The 21,831-nt window shown below is 42.9% G+C and overlaps 1 protein-coding gene across 1 annotated transcript in view; it reads left to right on the top strand.

Moving 5' to 3' along the window:
* The window catches only part of LHFPL7 (LHFPL tetraspan subfamily member 7), a 267,644-nt gene that overhangs the window by 102,596 nt on the left and 143,217 nt on the right, over positions 1 to 21,831 (top strand). The window contains exon 2 of the mRNA XM_069761064.1: positions 20,942 to 21,080. Coding sequence (XP_069617165.1) covers positions 20,942 to 21,080 — 139 coding nt within the window. The remainder of the gene's footprint in view (positions 1 to 20,941; positions 21,081 to 21,831) is intronic.

Below are 21,831 nucleotides of genomic sequence, written 5' to 3' on the forward strand. Positions count from 1 at the left end.
TGAAAGCGCAGAACTTGAACCACAGTAGCTACCATTTTAACTGTCAGTGGGAGTCAGAGGTTCAGGAGTTTAAATAGAAAACAGCCCTTCCAAAGGCCTGGAGAAGTTTAAAATGACAGGAGTTAACCACATAGCTCCATGACTGAGCAGCACTAAAAGCTCCAGGAATTAAACCGGACTACCAAGACTCTACCCTGCATCACCAGCATCAAAGGTGCGGCGCTGCCCAGTAACCAAAGCGGAAAGAGAGGGGATAGATATTGGCTTGGATGTTACACCCTGATAGTGCTTTTTCAGGCCATGACTCTTCCATGCTGCAGAATGTTCCCTTGTAGGTCATGGCTCCATCTGATTGTAGAAGGAGAGCATGAGTAGAACACCCTCTATGGTCAAAAATAAACACTGTACTGGGAGCCTCGGCAAGAAGCCCCTTGACAATGCCACAGTTCAAAACCCAAAAATCATAAACCATGACAAATTGGGGGTTAAAAAACACAAACATGAAACAAAAACTGCATAAAACCAAAGTAGTCTCTTCCCTATCTCCTTTCTTCTGATGCCACTCGCTGCGCCTGCAGGACTATTAGTGTAGTGAGCGCCATCAGAAGGAGACAGCGAGGATGATGTGCGAGGCCACTGCATGTGCACGCAACTGTACACACACCAGTACCATTCAAACAGTCCCCTCTCTGTGAAGTGAGCACTGCTAATCAAAAAGTGGAGGAAGGGCCCCAAATTGAAAATGTAGGGTAACTGTGCACCAAACTCTTGGCCAATGCCTCCTCATTTGCATATAAATTAAAAGTTATTTTCTCAAGTCCCCTAGAAGAACACTGTATAACCCAGATAAAATGCATTTTAGGGCTGAAATACTCACTTTAAAGAAACACTCATATCAAAATTGTTATCTTAATATATTGCAATCATATATAGCACTGTGTACTTACAATTGATCATTTTGCCTTTCTACCCATCTAATTCGTCTATTTTGGATTAGGTCTATGTCATCACTTGATTAAAAACATACTGAATCCTTCTAAGCTCTATGTAGAAACAGGAAGTCTCTTTTTTCTGCATGAGTCATCAGTCACTACAAAAGTCCCTAGCAGCAGGGAGGAGGAAGCAGCTGGGTCAGGAGTTGAAGAGAGGATTGATAAATTGAGGGAGAATAGACTTCATGTTTCTACATAGAGCAGAGAAAAGAGAAGAATTAGCTGGGTAGAAAGGAAAATGAGCAATTGTAAGTAAGCAGTGATATATAATATGATGATTTCAATACATTAAGAGGATAAAAACTTTGACGGGAGGAGGAGTGCTTCTTTAATATATTCAGTGTACAAAAAGGCAAGTAAAAATTGATAGTACAAAGTTAAGTACATGTGATAAGCAGATTACATTGGAATTCCAAAAAAAGGGGACCACCAAAGCGGAAACAGAGGGAATAAGTACTGGCTTGGATTTTACGCCCTTGAATGTTCCTTTGTATGGTACATATATGCTAGCCACCTTAGGGAGAGACCCAAGTTGGGCTAAATGTAGCGGGATGAAAGAGACCGAAAAGCCCTCTACTTAAAGGAAATACATAGTATGGTAGGGCTCCATCTGATTGTGGAAGGAGAGCATGAAGAGTAGGACACCCTCTATAGTAGGAAACAAACACTATATTGGGAACCCCCGACAAGAAGCCACACCACAAGACCACAGTTTATCAAAGTGCTTTATTCAATTTTTGTAACAAAAGGTCTTCCCTGGAAACTTTGCCATGTAATTAGGTATTTACATTTTCTGTACAGGACTGGACACTTCTTCCATTTTCCCAATATACTGACGATGGGCTTGTGTAAATTTAGCCTATAGTTGTAGTCAGATATCTATGTTGCTAATGGTAACAGTCAAAACCAGGTTGACAGACACACCTAGAAGTAATTGGCAGAGCTGTTCTAATTCATAATGTTGTGTAGTGTTACGATTTCTTACCCCCGACACCGCGTTTCCTTCCGCTGTGATATTCTCTCGCACTTTAGGAGTGGTCTCCTGCTGCCGCCACAATACTGGGACTTCTATTGCTGCTTCTACTGAATCTACGCCCTCATTCTCAGCCTCTTAATGTTTGTACCAAATAATTTCTTCTCAGCCAAAGTCCTCAATATATTAGTCCTGGACAACACTAGGAGAGGGGATGAGGTACAAGCCATATAGAAAAATTCTCAAAATAAATAATGGCGGGAATAAGTATGTTAAGGTCAAACCGAAGGGGTTATGGATCAATACGTGCGATAAATCCTTATTTTCCATTGCAGAATTTGCAAGACTGATTTATCACCTAGTCAATGATAAAGAAGATGCAGAGAGGTTAATATTAGGTTGGGTTCCATGGTTGCCTTGGTGACACAGAATTGGATCATAAAACCAGACAGAGCCTGGAAGACTTGCATTTTTAACTAGGTCCGACATCCCTGTAGTTATCGGCTCCTGCCAGCCAGGTGGTGATTACAAGCCGTTTTCATGTCTCTCTGAGCCATCTGTGCTCAATCATAGGGCATTCACAAAGTGATGATCCTCCCACTCGAGAGATGCCGGCGGTGTCGGGCACTTCCACTTAGTGCAGTTTTCAGACGCATCATCATGTACAAATGCACAAATCTGTGTCTCATCCTTCCCGCATTGGAACTAAAACTTAGCATGTTGCCCGGATTATTAGCAAGGTCCAATATACGTGTGGAAATAAAAACATGAACAGAGATGTCAAACTGGGCGAGCAGCTCACATGGTCACACGTGAGCAGCAGAACGCAGCAAAAATGGGAGCTTCTTTTTAGAAGTCCGTGACGGTATGGCCACGTTCACACGTTCAGTATTTGGTCAGTATTTTACCTCAGTGTTTGTAAGCCGAAACCAGGAGTGGGTGATAAATACAGAAGTGGTGACGTGTTTCTATTATACTTTTCCTCTGATTGTTCCTCTCCTGGTTGTCATCCATATACAATCCATAGGCATCTGTATTTATACATCAGCAGTTCTGAGCTCTGATTTGATTTTGTGCACCCATAGACATGACAAGGTGAGTCTCATCCAAAATATGGAAGAAATGACTGCAGACTGCGATTTATTTCACACCTACATTCATTCTGTGAAAAAAGCGCACATCCGAACAGCCCAATTGAGTAACATTGGTCTGAGTACTGAATTTTTTCACGGACAGCACTCTGTGTGAACTTGGCCTTTTAGAAAGGCACACAGATTCCCTCTGACTCTCCCCATACGACATCTATACTTCTTCTGTCTGACGGAATAAAGACCTTTCTTATGGACTTTGTCATATTACCAGGGGTCATTCTCTATTACCCACCCGTGTCACCAGTAACGTTGTGCGTTATAAACTCTTTCTGAGCAGCACCTTAGACCTCTATATAGATAACAGTGGAATCCTGTCATGTAATTTATCTTTTACTTACATAACTCATGAGGATTGTCTCTAATTTCTAATTGTTTCACAACATTTTGCACTTAAATGGAATCTGTCAGCAGGTTTTTGCTATGTACTCTAAGATCAGCAGCATGTTCGTGATTCCAGCGATGTGTTACTTACTGGCCTGTGTTTTTCTGTTTCAATAAATTCAGTGTTTTATCAGCAAAAGACTATCACTGCAGGACTAGGTGTCTCGTGCCTCCTAGTCCAACCACGCTCCCAGGCTTCCGTCAATATACAGTGCAAGTTTTCTTCCACACTCTTAAAACAAAGTGAAAGATTAACTTGCCTCCTATAAAATTGTATGTGTGCGATGATCATGGAGAAAGTAGACTGTCCCTCACATCAATACCTGTTTACATCGCTGCAGTATATGGTGGTGCTATATAAGCAGCAGCAACAAAAAAAGTAACAAGTAAAAAAGTTGATGTTTTAGATTTCCTTACCTACAGCTAAAGTTAATAAAATCGAAATACGGTATAAGTTAGAATCTTATTTTGGCAGAACAGCTCACTTTATCCCCATGTAAAGAACCGCCGGCTTTTCTGTGTCGGGGAAACCATTGCTATCATTTGGCACATATTGGTTTCTGCGCTATTTACATATTAACAAAGCAGTGACCTTCGCTTTTACCCTCGCAAAACAATAAATTAAAAGAAAATCAATAAAAGCTGAAGCTGTACTTTACCAATTTCATGACTGTTCATATTAAAGTCATATTTCAGTGGACGTCCCTCTTATATTGTCCCTGGAAAGTTATGCAGCTCCATGGAAATTCCTGACTTCTGTCTGAAACCTATTATTAGGATGGCGAAGGGGATGTGATCGATATCATTCTCTGTCACATATAGTATCGCTTTATTTTCCGTGATGGGGGCTCTATCTGGGCTTCACATGTCGTCCCCGTCACAGGCGACATAAAATGAGTTATAGCAGCGGTCGTCCAAGGCCGGCCCCATATATCTGCCGCCACTAGATCACATTAGCATGGCTTCACCTTTCATCTCAGGGACATTGTGCAATATTCATTGTATTGTGCTCGTCTCTGTATACTGGTCATTGTAAATGGCTCTGAAATAAGGGGATGCGACCTTTCTAGAACTATACGTAAATGTTATATATTTAGGTTTTGTTCTTCATAGTGTATATTTATTTTTTTCTTTATATTGTTGTTTCTGGTTGGAATCATTTCCTCACTGTTTCTGTATTGCTTTCAAGGAGTGATCCAGGGCTCAGGTTCTTGTACCTTCAGGGTATATGCCATACTTTTATTTATTTTACTTACTGTATATAGCACCATTAATTCCACAGCACTTTACAGACGTCATCATCACTGTCCCCATTGGGGCTCACAATCTACATTCCCCTTCATTATGTCTTTGGATTGTGGGAGAAAATCCACACAAACGTGGTGAGAACATACAAACTTCTTGCAGATGTTGCTCTTGGTGGAATTTGAACCCAGGACCACTGCGCCACCGTGCTGCCATGCTGCAAGGGTATACTTCTTTTATGCTGATGCACCAGTTTTAAAACAGCACGGTGTCTTGTCAATGTCTTGGGTTATGCTTAGGAACGTTGAGAAACTCTGGATTTAGACATGTAGATGGAATAGAGCTTAGGACCTATCCCCACTTGTCAGAGCGGAAAACTGCTTAATCGCGGCTCCTGCTCTGGCAGACAAGGCTCTTTCATATATTATATAATGTCATTCATTTTTGCTTGGCCGTTATCTTTTTCCCGAAAAGAAGTGGTGACTAATAAGTAATGATGGAAGATCTAGTTAATCCTTCAACTGTGGCAAAAAAAAATCAATTTACCTCCATAATCTAACAATTCAGACCACTTCTCGGGCTATGTTCACATGTCCCTTTGGGAATTCCATTTTTCCGCAAGGGGTCGGGGGGGAAGGGGGGGATATTGGTTATTAATGGGTCCATCTTCCCTTTGTTGTTAGAACGAAAGAAAAACTGACACTAAGGAGAAACCAGACAGACCCCATATTCACTGGGGTCTCTTCTTCATTTTGAATTAGTGAGGACACTGATCCATTTTGGGGTATGGATTAGTAGGTATGAAAATTATTGTCGGCAGCACATCCGCTCATGTAATCAGGGATGTGGTTGACACTAGATGGGGAAAAATGACCCTAGAAACAATTGTTTATCTCCTACAGTTTGCAAATTCATGATGATTTCTGCCTGTAAATCATGGAACTATCGATGATATAGGAAGTCATTCGGTGCAGTTGTTGTGCATGCAACAATCATGCGTTTGTGGTCAGTTTCTGTCCATGTAAAAGGATTCTTCCTCAGTGGGATGGCACACTTAGAGGAGCCGATTTTCGACTTTTAATTTGATCAGTTCTCATTTATTGGCCCGATTACACTGGATGCCAAAAACAGATTGTACCAGAATGATCTATTAATACAATCATTTTGTCCTCATCCAGCATCGTGTTGTCGGCAGCACGTTACCTGTTTACACAGGGCGATGTGCTACAAATAATACATTTTTTTATTGCCATCAGAAGCAATCTGATCTATCAACGAACAAGCGTTTTGCTCACTGTCAGGTGATCATCGGCATGCTCACAAGGGCCAATAGTTGGGAACGAGCATTGTTACCGATTCTCTAAATGTGCTGTCGCATTTCTATAACGTAACGATTAGGGTCAGAAGAGTGATCGTTCACCCCGATTCTGTTTGCATCTTTGTCAGCAGCAAATCCTCGTTGAGGGAATAGCTACTGACAATTATTTTTTTTTTTAGGTCTGTATAAGAAAAATGTGATCAGTGACATTGGTTGATCGTGGAGTATGTTTACACGGGCAGTGTCGAAAATGAGCATTCCTGTTAACATTCATTTGTCAGAATATTGGCCTTTACTGTCTGTAGCCGGGTGACAAATGGAGAAAATACATTAAGAGATTGACATATAGCCAAGCGATTTGTCGTCTCATTGCCATGGCTCCTCACAGATCGGGAAGCTCGCTCATGGACCCAAACCATTCACGTTTCATCCAATCTGACTTTGATTTATTTTTACTCACCCCTTTAATTTCCTATGCAGATTACTGTGTTTTCAGAGTCAGATTGTTAGAAGCCATTTACACGTTACTCCCGATTCCCACCTGGTAGAAGATATTTGGTGTCCTTCCCGAAGTCAGGATTAGCTGCCACCGAATGCTGCAGGTCAAGTGGTTAAGTCATTTTCCAGGCTTCCTGCTGGCTGAGCCCTCTGAGGAAGCCAATTTGGTATCATACTGATATCATCACATATTCTGTTCCCTGGTTCTCTGTTTAAATGGAAAGGAAGAAGCAGCTGCTAATCTCAGAGGTAGCAGGCAGACAATCTGTGTTATTTCTTGTACTTTCTATGTTATTTCGGTTCTGTTTACATGGCACATAGATTGGATTTATGCTATGGGCACATTACGGTTCTGTTTACATGGCACATAGATTGGATTTATGCTTTGGGAGCATTACTGTGTTACTTAAAACACACCAAAAAAATTCTAGCCACTCAATAAATAGCTACAAAAACAATTTTATGAAATATTACACAAATTACATTAAAATATGTACATAGCCTAAAAAAAAATTCATGGAAAACGTATCAGATATGGGTATAAAGTATATGGTCAGTATTGTGCTCTATAATACGTAGATCAAAGGGCTATAAATTGGACACATAGTGTTAATTACCATAAAATATAATCATCAACTGATAAAAAACTAGATTTATGAATATAGAATCTAAATGTCAAATGCAAGCATACCATATAAGAGAGACTGACCAGAGAAATGGACACCTCAGAACTCCAACGTACGTTTCCCTGTAGCTTTCTCAAGGAGTCCGTTTAGTGCAATATCCATTTATCCTTTATATACTGTATATATATATATATATATATATATATATATATAATTCAGTGATTTTGTAGGTTTTATGTGTTAAAATACAGTAAAAAATGAGTTGTGACCCATATTTCTAAAAAAGAACTGTTTAGGATATTTTAGATATACAGGACGCTATAGGTATATAAGACAGTATGTAACAGGGCATTGTGTGATTGCTGTCCTCTAACTATAAATTAATTTTACGGTGTACATCTGCATCTACATTATGTTTTTTTTACTATTTTTATTATTTGGTTCATCACTTTATATTTCAAATATACCGCAATATTCTGTACAATATTTCTGCAATCAGAGGTTTTATAGTACATGGGTGTTGTGAATTCTGTGGCCAAGCTCCCTCCTGTGGTCGAGAGTGGTACTTCGGCTGGTTCTGTCTATGAGCTTCCTTTGGTGGATGAGAGTGGTACTGCGGCTTCTGAGTTTCCTTCCTCAGGTGATGAGGTTAAGTCGTTAGGTGCTGCTCTATTTAACTCCACCTGGTGCTTTGATCCTGGCCTCCAGTCAATGTTCTAGTATTGGTCTTGCTTCCTCCTGGATCGTTCCTGTGGCCTGTCTTCCTGCATAAGCTAAGTTTTGCTTGTGTTATTTTAGTTTGCTATTTTTTCTGTCCAGCTTGCTATATTGGTTTTTCTTGCTTGCTGGAAGCTCTGAGACGCAGAGGGAGCACCTCCGTACCGTTAGTCGGTGCGGAGGGTCTTTTTGCCCCTCTGCGTGGTTGTTTGTAGGTTTTTGTGTTGACCGCAAAGCTATCTTTCCTATCCTCGGTCTATTCAGTAAGTCGGGTCTCACTTTGCTAAATCTATTTCATCTCTGTGTTTGTATTTTCATCTTACTCACAGTCATTATATGTGGGGGGCTGCCTTTTCCTTTATGGAATTTCTCTGAGGCAAGGTAGGCTTATTTTTCTATCTTCAGGGCTAGTTAGTTTCTCAGGCTGTGCCGAGTTGCATAGGGAGCGTTAGGCGCAATCCACGGCTACCTCTAGTGTGGTGTTATAGGATTAGGGATTGCGGTCAGCAGAGTTCCCACGTCTCAGAGCTCGTCCTTTTGTTTTTGGTAATTGTCAGGTCACTTTGTGTGCTCTGAACTTCAATGTCCATTGTGGTTCTGAATTACCTGTTCACAACAGTACTGGAGGCCCAAAGTACTAATGCTTCTCAATAGAGGGAAAAGAGAAGTTCTGAGACCATTTTTTTTCTTTGCACTGTGTTCTGTCTTTCTTTTCCCCTTTACATCAGGGTGGTTCAGAACACAGGTGTGGACATGGACATTCAAGGTCTGTTCTCTTTGATGGATATTCTCGCTATAAATGTACAGAATATTCAAGATTTAGTGGTTCAGAATCCTATGTTAGAACCTAAAATTCCTATTCCTGAGTTATTTTCTGGAGATAGAGCTAAGTTTTTGAATTTTAAAAATAATTGTAAACTATTTCTGGCTTTGAAACCCCGCTCCTCTGGTGACCCAGTTCAACAAGTTAAGATCATTATTTCTTTATTACGTGGCGACCCTCAAGACTGGGCATTTTCCCTTGAGCCAGGAGATCCTGCATTATGTAATATTGATGCGTTTTTTCTGGCGCTCGGAATGCTGTACGACGAACCTAATTCAGTGGATCAGGCAGAGAAAAATTTGCTGGCTCTGTGTCAGGGTCAGGATGAGATAGAGATTTATTGTCAGAAGTTTAGAAAGTGGTCCGTGCTCACTCAATGGAATGAATGTGTGCTGGCAGCTATTTTCAGAAAGGGTCTCTCTGAAGCCCTTAAGGATGTCATGGTGGGATTTCCTATGCCTGCTGGTCTGAATGAGTCTATGTCTTTGGCCATTCAGATCGGTCGACGCTTGCGCGAGCGTAAATCTGTGCACCATTTGGCGGTATTATCTGAGCATAAACCTGAGCCTATGCAGTGCGATAGGACTTTGACCAGAGCTGAAAGGCAAGAACACAGACGTCAGAATGGGCTGTGTTTCTACTGTGGTGATTCCACTCATGCTATCTCTGATTGTCCTAAGCGGTTCGCTAGGTCTGCCACCATTGGTACGGTACAGTCGAAATTTCTTTTGTCCGTTACTTTGATCTGCTCTTTGTCTTCCTATTCTGTCATGGCATTTGTGGATTCAGGCGCTGCCCTGAATTTGATGGACTTGGAGTTTGCTAGGCACTGTGGGTTTGTCTTGGAGCCCTTGCAGTGTCCTATTCCATTGATAGGAATTGATGCTACGCCTTTGGCCAAGAATAAGCCTCAGTATTGGACCCAGCTGACCATGTGCATGGCTCCTGCACACCAGGAGGATATTCGCTTTCTGGTGTTGCATAATCTGCATGATGTGGTCGTGTTGGGGTTGCCATGGCTACAAGTCCATAACCCAGTATTAGATTGGAAATCAATGTCTGTGTCCAGCTGGGGTTGTCAGGGGGTACATGGTGATGTTCCATTTCTGTTTATCTCATCATCCACCCCTTCTGAGGTCCCAGAGTTCTTGTCTGATTACCGGGATGTATTCGATGAGCCCAAGTCCAATGCCCTACCTCCGCATAGGGATTGTGATTGTGCTATCGATTTGATTCCTGGTAGTAAGTTTCCTAAGGGTCGACTGTTTAATTTATCTGTACCTGAGCACGCCGCTATGCGGAGTTACGTGAAGGAGTCTTTGGAGAAGGGTCATATTCGCCCGTCATCGTCGCCATTGGGAGCGGGGTTCTTTTTTGTGGCCAAGAAGGATGGTTCGCTGAGACCTTGTATTGATTACCGCCTTCTAAATAAAATTACGGTCAAATTTCAGTACCCCTTGCCGCTGCTGTCTGATTTGTTTGCTCGGATTAAGGGGGCTAGTTGGTTCACCAAGATAGATCTTCGTGGTGCGTATAATCTTGTGCGTATTAAACGGGGCGATGAATGGAAAACAGCATTTAATACGCCCGAAGGCCATTTTGAGTACCTGGTTATGCCATTCGGACTTTCTAATGCTCCATCAGTGTTTCAGTCCTTTATGCATGACATCTTCCGAGAGTACCTGGATAAATTCCTGATTGTATACTTGGATGATATTTTGGTCTTCTCGGATGATTGGGAGTCTCATGTGAAGCAGGTCAGAATGGTGTTCCAGGTCCTGCGTGCTAATTCTTTGTTTGTGAAGGGGTCAAAGTGTCTCTTTGGTGTTCAGAAGATTTCATTTTTGGGGTTCATTTTTTCTCCTTCTACTATCGAGATGGACCCTGTTAAAGTTCAGGCCATTTATGATTGGACTCAGCCAACATCTCTGAAGAGTCTGCAGAAGTTCCTGGGCTTTGCTAATCTTTATCGTCGCTTCATCGCTAATTTTTCTAGCATTGCTAAACCGTTGACTGATTTAACCAAGAAGGGTGCTGATGTGGTCAATTGGTCTTCTGCTGCTGTGGAAGCTTTTCAGGAGTTGAAGCGTCGTTTTTCTTCTGCCCCTGTGTTGTGCCAACCAGATGTTTCGCTTCCGTTCCAGGTCGAGGTTGATGCTTCCGAAATTGGAGCAGGGGCTGTTTTGTCGCAGAGAAGTTCTGATTGCTCGGTGATGAAACCATGCGCCTTCTTTTCCAGGAAATTTTCGCCTGCTGAGCGAAATTATGATGTTGGCAATCGAGAGTTGCTAGCCATGAAGTGGGCATTCGAAGAGTGGCGTCATTGGCTTGAAGGAGCTAAGCATCGCGTGGTGGTCAAGACTGATCACAAAAACTTGACTTATCTCGAGTCTGCAAAACGGTTGAATCCTAGACAGGCTCGTTGGTCGCTGTTTTTCTCCCGTTTTGACTTTGTGGTTTCGTACCTTCCGGGCTCTAAAAATGTGAAGGCAGATGCCCTGTCTAGGAGTTTTGTGCCTGATTCTCCGGGTTTGCCTGAGCCGGCGGGTATTCTCAAAGAGGGGGTCATTTTGTCTGCCATCTCCCCTGATTTGCGGCGGGTGCTGCAAAAATTTCAGGTTAATAGACCTGACCGTTGCCCAGCGGAGAAACTGTTTGTCCCTGATAGGTGGACGAATAAAGTTATCTCTGAGGTTCATTGTTCGGTGTTGGCTGGTCATCCTGGAATCTTTGGTACCAGAGATTTGGTGGCTAGATCCTTTTTGGTGGCCGTCTCTGTCGCGGGATGTGCGTTCTTTTGTGCAGTCCTGTGGGATTTGTGCTCGGGCTAAGCCCTGCTGTTCTCGTGCCAGTGGGTTGCTTTTGCCCTTGCCGGTCCCGAAGAGGCCTTGGACACATACAGTGGGGCAAAAAAGTATTTAGTCAATCAGCAATAGTGCAAGTTCCACCACTTGAAAAGATGAGAGGCGTCTGTAATTTACATCATAGGTAGACCTCAACTATGGGAGACAAACTGAGAAAAAAAATCCAGAAAATCACATTGTCTGTTTTTTTAACATTTTATTTGCATATTATGGTGGAAAATAAGTAATTGGTCAGAAACAATCAAGATTTCTGGCTCTCACAGACCTGTAACTTCTTCTTTAAGAGTCTCCTCTTTCCTCCACTCATTACCTGTAGTAATGGCACCTGTTTAAACTTGTTATCAGTATAAAAAGACACCTGTGCACAACCTCAAACAGTCTGACTCCAAACTCCACTATGGTGAAGACCAAAGAGCTGTCAAAGGACACCAGAAACAAAATTGTAGCCCTGCACCAGGCTGGGAAGACTGAATCTGCAATAGCCAACCAGCTTGGAGTGAAGAAATCAACAGTGGGAGCAATAATTAGAAAATGGAAGACATACAAGACCACTGATAATCACCCTCGATCTGGGGCTCCACGCAAAATCCCACCCCGTGGGGTCAGAATGATCACAAGAAAGGTGAGCAAAAATCCCAGAACCACGCGGGGGGACCTAGTGAATGAACTGCAGAGAGCTGGGACCAATGTAACAAGGCCTACCATAAGTAACACACTACGCCACCATGGACTCAGATCCTGCAGTGCCAGACGTGTCCCACTGCTTAAGCCAGTACATGTCCGGGCCCGTCTGAAGTTTGCTAGAGAGCATTTGGATGATCCAGAGGAGTTTTGGGAGAATGTCCTATGGTCTGATGAAACCAAACTGGAACTGTTTGGTAGAAACACAACTTGTCGTGTTTGGAGGAAAAAGAATACTGAGTTGCATCCATCAAACACCATATCTACTGTAAAGCATGGTGGTGGAAACATCATGCTTTGGGGCTGTTTCTCTGCAAAGGGGCCAGGACGACTGATCCGGGTACATGAAAGAATGAATGGGGCCATGTATCGTGAGATTTTGAGTGCAAACCTCCTTCCATCAGCAAGGGCATTGAAGATGAAACGTGGCTGGGTCTTTCAACATGACAATGATCCAAAGCACACCGCCAGGGCAACGAAGGAGTGGCTTCGTAAGAAGCATTTCAAGGTCCTGGAGTGGCCTAGCCAGTCTCCAGATCTCAACCCTATAGAAAACCTTTGGAGGGAGTTGAAAGTCCGTGTTGCCAAGCGAAAAGCCAAAAACATCACTGCTCTAGAGGAGATCTGCATGGAGGAATGGGCCAACATACCAACAACAGTGTGTGGCAACCTTGTGAAGACTTACAGAAAACGTTTGACCTCTGTCATTGCCAACAAAGGATATATTACAAAGTATTGAGATGAAATTTTGTTTCTGACCAAATACTTATTTTCCACCATAATATGCAAATAAAATGTTAAAAAAAACAGACAATGTGATTTTCTGGATTTTTTTTTCTCAGTTTGTCTCCCATAGTTGAGGTCTACCTATGATGTAAATTACAGACGCCTCTCATCTTTTTAAGTGGTGGAACTTGCACTATTGCTGACTGACTAAATACTTTTTTGCCCCACTGTATCTCTATGGATTTTATTTCGGATCTCCCCGTCTCTCAAAGAATGTCGGTCATTTGGGTGGTTTGTGATCGCTTCTCTAAGATGGTCCATTTGGTGCCCTTGTCTAAATTGCCTTCCTCCTCTGATTTGGTGCCGTTGTTTTTCCAGCATGTGGTTCGTTTACATGGCATTCCAGAGAACATCGTTTCTGACAGAGGTTCCCAGTTTGTTTCGAGGTTTTGGCGAGCCTTTTGTGCTAGGATGGGCATTGATTTGTCTTTTTCCTCGGCTTTCCATCCTCAGACAAATGGCCAGACTGAACGAACCAATCAGACCTTGGAAACATATCTGAGATGTTTTGTTTCTGCTGATCAGGATGATTGGGTGTCCTTTTTGCCTTTGGCTGAGTTCGCCCTTAATAATCGGGCCAGCTCGGCTACTTTGGTTTCGCCGTTTTTCTGCAATTCTGGGTTCCACCCTCGTTTCTCTTCAGGGCAGGTTGAGTCTTCGGACTGTCCTGGTGTGGATACTGTGGTGGATAGGTTGCAGCAGATTTCGACTCATGTAGTGGACAATCTGACTTTGTCCCAGGAGAAGGCTCAACGTTTCGCTAACCGCAGGCATTGTGTGGGTCCCTGACTTCGTGTTGGGGATTTGGTTTGGTTGTCATCTCGTTATATTCCTATGAAGGTTTCCTCTCCTAAATTTAAGCCTCGTTTCATTGGTCCATATAGGATTTCTGAGGTTCTTAATCCTGTGTCTTTTCGTTTGACTCTTCCAGCTTCTTTTTCCATCCATAACGTGTTCCATAGGTCATTGTTGCGGAGATACGTGGCACCTGTGGTTCCATCTATTGATCCTCCTGCTCCGGTTTTGGTTGAAGGGGAATTGGAGTATATAGTGGAGAAGATTTTGGATTCTCGTGTTTCGAGACGGAAACTCCAGTATCTGGTTAAGTGGAAAGGTTATGGTCAGGAAGATAATTCCTGGGTCTTTGCCTCTGATGTCCATGCTGCCGATCTGGTTCGTGCCTTTCATGTGGCTCATCCTGGTCGGCCTGGGGGCTTTGGTGAGGGTTCGGTGACCCCTCCTCAAGGGGGGGGTACTGTTGTGAATTCTGTGGCCAAGCTCCCTCCTGTGGTCGAGAGTGGTACTTCGGCTGGTTCTGTCTATGAGCTTCCTTTGGTGGATGAGAGTGGTACTGCGGCTTCTGAGTTTCCTTCCTCAGGTGATGAGGTTAAGTCGTTAGGTGCTGCTCTATTTAACTCCACCTGGTGCTTTGATCCTGGCCTCCAGTCAATGTTCTAGTATTGGTCTTGCTTCCTCCTGGATCGTTCCTGTAGCCTGTCTTCCTGCATAAGATAAGTTTTGCTTGTGTTATTTTTGTTTGCTATTTTTTCTGTCCAGCTTGCTATATTGGTTTTTCTTGCTTGCTGGAAGCTCTGAGACGCAGAGGGAGCACCTCCGTACCGTTAGTCGGTGCGGAGGGTCTTTTTGCCCCTCTGCGTGGTTGTTTGTAGGTTTTTGTGTTGACCGCAAAGCTATCTTTCCTATCCTCGGTCTATTCAGTAAGTCGGGCCTCACTTTGCTAAATCTATTTCATCTCTGTGTTTGTATTTTCATCTTACTCACAGTCATTATATGTGGGGGGCTGCCTTTTCCTTTGGGGAATTTCTCTGAGGCAAGGTAGGCTTATTTTTCTATCTTCAGGGCTAGTTAGTTTCTCAGGCTGTGCCGAGTTGCATAGGGAGCGTTAGGCGCAATCAACGGCTACCTCTAGTGTGGTGTTATAGGATTAGGGATTGCAGTCAGCAGAGTTCCCACGTCTCAGAGCTCGTCCTTTGTTTTTGGTAATTGTCAGGTCACTTTGTGTGCTCTGAACTTCAATGTCCATTGTGGTTCTGAATTACCTGTTCACAACACATGGGGTCAGGGGTGGATTAAGGGTAGCTAGGGCCCCGGGCTGTTCAGACACTGTGGGCCACCCGGTCATGTGACAGGGTCATGCGACAGGGTCATCATATACCTGAACCAGATTATTCCAGAAAAATAGACGCTGTGTGAAACTATAACCTGTCAAACATCCATTGATCTAGTCAATTTACCCTTCAGTTAGGAGGAAAAAAACCAAGCAAGCAAAAAAAACCACAATACTATCACCATAACTGCCAGTATTCACAGGAGATCTGTATCTAGTATGCAGTGTCTGTGTAGAGGTAATACAGTGATCACCGGTGACATTATACACAGGACATCTGTATATAGTATACAGTGTATCGTGTCAGTGTAGAGGTAACACACTGACTCATCAGAGACGTCTCTAGGTGAAGTCCTTCATCTTTCATCCAGCACAGACCGCCATTACTTCTTCCAGCCAGGACTCGTCTCTACAGGAAATAACAGTTATCTCGAGCTCACACTTGCAGAACACATTACTTAATTTTTCCCAACTTCTACATTACACCACATGAAGAAAAAGAGGCAACATAGTGTCACTCTACACAGTAACAGGACCGCCCCCCCCATTTAAAATAGTGTGCTCAAAAAATAAGATGAGACTTCGTCTCCCATCAGCGGCACCTGCTGTCACCGTTATCTGTCACAGCAGACGTAGCCAGATGGGAGCAGTGGTCTCATCAACCATGCTTGCTGACTTGCGGTGAGCTTTTTACCGTGGGTCACCGCTGCGGGTCACAGTCACAGCTGCAGGGTCACACTGACATCTGACAACATGACCCCACAGCACTCTGACTGACAGTCTTATGCCTGGTCAAGCTGACATCTGACAGCAAGATCCCAAAGCGCTCTGACCAACAGTCTTACCGGCGGTGGTGGTACCGCGGGTCACAGTAACAGCTGCGGGGTAACGTTGACATCTGACAACATGATCCCGCAGTGCTCTGACCAACAGTCTTACCGGTGGTAGTGGTACCGCGGGTCACAGCTGTGGGGTCACGCTGACATCTGACAGCATGACCCCGCAGCGCTCTGACCAACGGTCTTACGGGCAGTACCGTTACCACCGATAAGAACGTCCACGCCGGTGTTTCCCACGCTGTCACACAGATGACAGCATGGGAAATACCACAGGAAGTATATGAAAACACAAAACAAAAACTCAGCAAATCCGTAAATATTTTTATACCTGTGGTTTTGCGGTGGATTTGACTGACTCAATTGAAGTCAATGGGTGAAAAACGCTGCAGAAACGTATAAAGAATTGACATGCTGTAGAAAATAAGCACTGCAAACGCTCAAAGGAAATTTACTGATCATGTGTACTTCAGGATTGTCATTGAATTAGCTTGCATAAGGATAGCATTTTTGGCTCATTTCCGCTCAGAAAAAATGCTGCGAAAACGCATCAAAAACACACCATGTGCACATAGCCTAAGAAAACACTTAATAAAAACGCAACTTCACATCTGCTCCAAAAAGCATCACATAATCTGGAAAGCTCATGACAAAATGCAGGGAAAATGCAGTAATCACAGAAAATTGTCATTGTGCAGTTTGGTTCGGACACATACAGTACAGACCAAAAGTTTGGACACACCTTCTCATTTAAAGATTTTTCTGTATTTTCATGACTATGAAAATTGTACATTCACACTGAATGCATCAAAACTATGAATTAACATATGTGGAATTATATACGTAACAAAAAAGTTTGAAACAACTGCAATTAATGTCTTATATTCTAGGTTCTTAAAAGTAGCCACATTTTGCTTTGATGACTGCTTTGCACACTCTTGGCATTCTCTTGATGAGCTTCAAGAGGTAGTCACTGGGAATGGTCTTCCAACAATCTTGAAGGAGGTCCCAGAGATGCTTAGCACTTGTTGGCCCTTTTGCCTTCACTCTGCGGTCCAGCTCACCCCAAACCATCTCAATTGGGTTCAGGTCTGGTGACTGTGGATGGTGTAGCACCCCATCACTCTCCTTCTTGGTCAAATAGCCCTTACACAGCCTGGAGGTGTGTTTGGGGTCATTGTAGTGTTGAAAAATAAATGATGGTCCAACTAAACCAAACCGGATGGAATAGCATGCCACTGCAAGATGCTGTGGTAGCCATGATGGTTCAGTATGCCTTCAATTTTGAATAAATCCCCAACAGTGTCACCAGTAAAGCACCCCCACACCATCACACCTCCTCCTCCATGCTTCACAGTGGGAACCAGGCATGTAGAGTCCATCCATTACCTTTTCTGCGTCGCTCAAAACCACGGTGGTTGGAACCAAAGAGCTCAAATTTGGACTCATCAGACCAAAGCACAGATTTCCACTGGTCTAATGTCCATTCCTTGTGTTCTTTAGCCCAAACAAGTCTCTTCTCCTTGTTGCCTGTCCTTAGCAGTTTTTTCCTAGCAGCTATTTTGCCATGAAGGCCTGCTGCACAAAGTCTCCTCTTAACAGTTGTAGAGATGTGTCTGCTGCTGGAACTCTGTGTGGCATTGACCTGGTCTCTAATGTGAGCTGCTGTTAACCTACGATTTCTGAGGCTGGTGACTCGGATAAACTTATCCTCAGAAGCAGAGGTGACTCTTGGTCTTCCTTTCCTGGGGCGGTCCTCATGTGAGCCAGTTTATTTGTAGCGCTTGAAGGTTTTTGCCACTGCACTTGGGGAAACTTTGAAAGTTTGCCCAATTTTTCGGACTGACTGACCATCATTTCTTAGAGTAATGATGGCCACTAATTTTTCTTTACTTAGCTGCTTTTTTCTTGCCATAATACAAATTCTAACAGTCTATTCAGTAGGACTATCAGCTGTGTATCCACCAGACTTATGCACAACACAACTGACGGTCCGAACCCCATTTATAAGGCAAGATATCCCACTTATTAAACCTGACAGGGCACACCTGTGAAGTGAAAACCATTCCCGGTGACTACCTCTTGAAGTTCGCCAAGAGTGTGCAAAGCAGTCATCAAAGCAAAAGATGGCTACTTTGAATAACCTAGAATATAAGACATATTTTCAGTTGTTTCACACTGTTAAGTATATAATTCCACATGTGTTAATTCATTGTTTTGATGCCTTCAGTGTGAATGTACAATTTTCATAGTCATGAAAATACAGAAAAATCTTTAAAAGAAGGTGTGTCCAAACTTTTGGTCTGTACTGTACAGTAACAAAAAAATACATTATTTATGCAACATGTGAACACTGCCATACAGACACAAAAAAACAGATGTAGATGTCGTATAGTGAAGTTACATAGGGATGAGAAAGTTCTGGCTGCTACGACTGTGAATGAATAAACAAAAAATAAATCCATAGATCCCAACTAGAGATAAGCAGGACCCACAGATGACATCGCACCACACCTTGCCAATCAAAAGCCATGTCAGGGACATCGGAAGGTAAGAGATTTGTGGCCTCCCGTCTAGCCACCAGGTAGCACTGAGCTTGAGTCCCGTGAATCGATCTGCTTATTTCTAGTCCCAACCGTTCCGGATACAGCGGTCCAGTCCAGGATTTGGGTCTACTTCCTGCAGTCTCAGGCATCTGCTGAATGACCCTCACTGCCAGTGTACCTCTGACAACTCCTCCTGCCAGAATAGAAAGAAATGGTAAATGGATGTGGCTAGCAGGTTGTGGAGATATGGGGGTCAGTGGGTGCTCTCTTCCATTGCACTGGCTGTCTTTAGAAAAACCACTTGGACCGGGGCTCATCCCACTTAACGCCCATTCTCCTTTTCCGTGGGCATAATACTACTCTCACCCTTCTGCTAGATCAATGGGATTAAAGCAACTGCGACTTCGGGTTCCAGGGCAAACTACCCTTACCAGTGGTTCCCGCTTTTGGCAGTCACCCACAGAGAGGAGGTAATGACAAGCTTGGTAAGCTGACAGTTCATTGAGGTACATGGCCAGGTGACCTGATTGTCCCAACCTGGCTTCTCTGAATGTCTCCATGGAGCCACGTGACCAGATGGTCCCAACCTGGATTCTCCAAATGTCTTTATGAGTTCAGTGATTGTCAATAGAGCATATCTGAATTGCTCCAACTAGGGCCGTGGTCCCTTAAACTGGCATCCTGTAAAATGTCCCAGTCTGTATCCCTCAGGTTGGAGCCATGGTGTCCTGGAAACTGTTCTGTTGAGCATCTGTCCTTTAGGTCAGATAGAATGTGGGATGAGGTCAAATCTCATTGTTTGGATATTTAATCAATCTGCATCGTTTGTCCTTCACTGTTTGCAGGTCAGCAAGCTACATGGACTTATACAATGGGTAATAAACATATTAGCAAACATTGATTGTTCAATTACCCTGCATCCCTGTACTCCAAGGATAGCAGCACAATAACAATAAACTGTATGAGTTGATATAATAGGTAAACAGCAGGCATTAAAAAATTCACAAACATCAATTCAATCTACAACAAGAGATAATGTTCCGACTCATATGAACAATAGTCTATATTTCCTGACCTAGTGAAAATAATATAACTTGAAGGTTGTACCATGATTTATCAAGAATGATTATTCTAGAACGTTGAAACTGCATTACTGCCATAGCAAATTTCCCATTTTCTATGGCAGTAAAGCAGTTTCAATGTTCTAGAATACTTATTCTTGGTAAATCTTGGTGCAACCTTTATCGTTTTTCAAGTTATATTTTTTTTGGTTTGGCACCTTGTCACACTAGCTTGTAAGTGCTGGTCTTTTTCTCTATTTGTATCTAGTAAAAAAATATGTCTGACCTAATTAAGAATACATGCTGTGTCGTCACAGTGGTGTGGTCAAAACTTGCAGCAGCACTCCGAATTTTGTCCCTCTTTCAGTTGGGAGGTATGGTGTACCTTTCAGTTCTTGAGTCTCTAAACAGGACCCCAAATTCCTATTTAGTATATTTATGACTTTGGTGACTTGTAATGGAGCCCAGGGTACCTCAGGCACTAGAGCCAGGGTGTAATGGCCACCTATTCCTGCCTTATAGCTATGCCCCAGACTACACATAGGCCAACACTGGCTTCTCACATACAGTATCATATTATGATCATTTGGAAAAAGAATGAACAGAGTTACCTAATTTTTTTTGTATTTTTGGGAAGGCTTCTTACTTTTCTATAACTATCAGATAATTAAAAGTATTTAATAAAAAGAAACTGGAAATGACAGAATTTTTAAAGGCGTTAACCCTCGCTACTCACATCAGAGGTGAGAAGTGACGTTACGACTCCACACACTTGCTAGTTGTGAGGTCCATCATAGACACCACTTAATTCCGATGTGAAAGTTCAGATTAGCCCAGGGCTTGCCCAGACCCAGTAAGTAAACTAGGTCTAGTTGCTGTTCTATTCTTGCCGTCATAAGTGGTGGATGTGAACAGAGCCTTGCATTTCTTCAGAATGGAGATGATTGACAAATAGGTGCAAGTTGCACCCACTGACAGGCTAGGATGGAGTATGTGACTAGCTCGTTTTACTCCGCCATCTCTCTTCTCATGTCATGGAGGAACAGGTTCATCACATACAAGAAACTTTCGTGTTGATAAGCTTGCCGTATGTTGCATCAGGCATTCATTGATGTCAACACTGTCATGGAAGTGGAGACACTGGAGATTGAGACGAGCAGCACATGTGCTGCCGAATGCTGAGGACATTGCACATACATCTTAGCTAACGCTCGCTCATCAGCTATAACAGATCCTACGTCTTGAATACTGTATGTCCACTGCATTAATGTGACTTAATAATGAAATCTCGGCACTGTCTTCTTTGTCATTCCAGACAAGCGCTGTTCTCTGCTGCGGAGGTTGTGCTCTCCTGGTTATGAGCTGTCTGCTCGCCATCGTGACCTTGTTTCTTCCCAGCGGCTTGTGTGAAAGACGGCTATGTACGCTCGCAGGATACATGCAGACAGCCGCAGGTAACCATCTGACTGATGCCAAAAAAAGAAGAAAAATATTTCAATGTGAACAATTTAATTTATTCCTCACACGTAGGCACGCAATATCTCTGAAGCTAAAGTGTCATGACATGATATACTGGGACTTGTAGTCCCCTAACACTTGGCACACTACTATGGAGGAATGGCTCTGCTTTTTATACTTTTGTTCAGATTGTTTCCATATTTCATATGATCAAAATTCACACAACAAAAACTTGTATCTTGTAGATTGTCAAGATTTCAACAGCCACCATCTTATGTGATAATATTCCTATCCTTGACTAATACAGATCGCCTTTTCTTATAATAGTTTATGTGCTGCAAAAATAATAATAATAATAATTTTAGTTTAAGGTGAATTTTATGGACTAAGTAAATTACATATGTTATGAAACTGTCACATGGGGGACAGATGTCAGACTAGAAGGTAAAGTTAGTTAAAAAGAATCTGTCATGTTTTTTCATGTAATCTGAGAGCAGCATAATATGAAGCAATAGACCCTGATTCCAAAGATGTGTCACTTACTGGGCTTTATGTTGTAGTTTCAATACAGTAAGTGTTTTATCAGCAGGAGATTATCATTAGAGGACTAGGTGTCTTGTGCTTCCTGGTCCAACTCTGCCCCCAGCTTTCTGGCAATACACAGTGTACACAGAAAGCTGCCAATCAGTGCTGTGGGCGGGGTTATACAGAGCTCAGCATTTAGAGCTCTGCTATATCTGCAGCAGA

The sequence above is a fragment of the Ranitomeya imitator genome, chromosome 3 (assembly GCF_032444005.1).
Source record: "Ranitomeya imitator isolate aRanImi1 chromosome 3, aRanImi1.pri, whole genome shotgun sequence".
Lineage (NCBI taxonomy): Eukaryota > Metazoa > Chordata > Amphibia > Anura > Dendrobatidae > Ranitomeya > Ranitomeya imitator.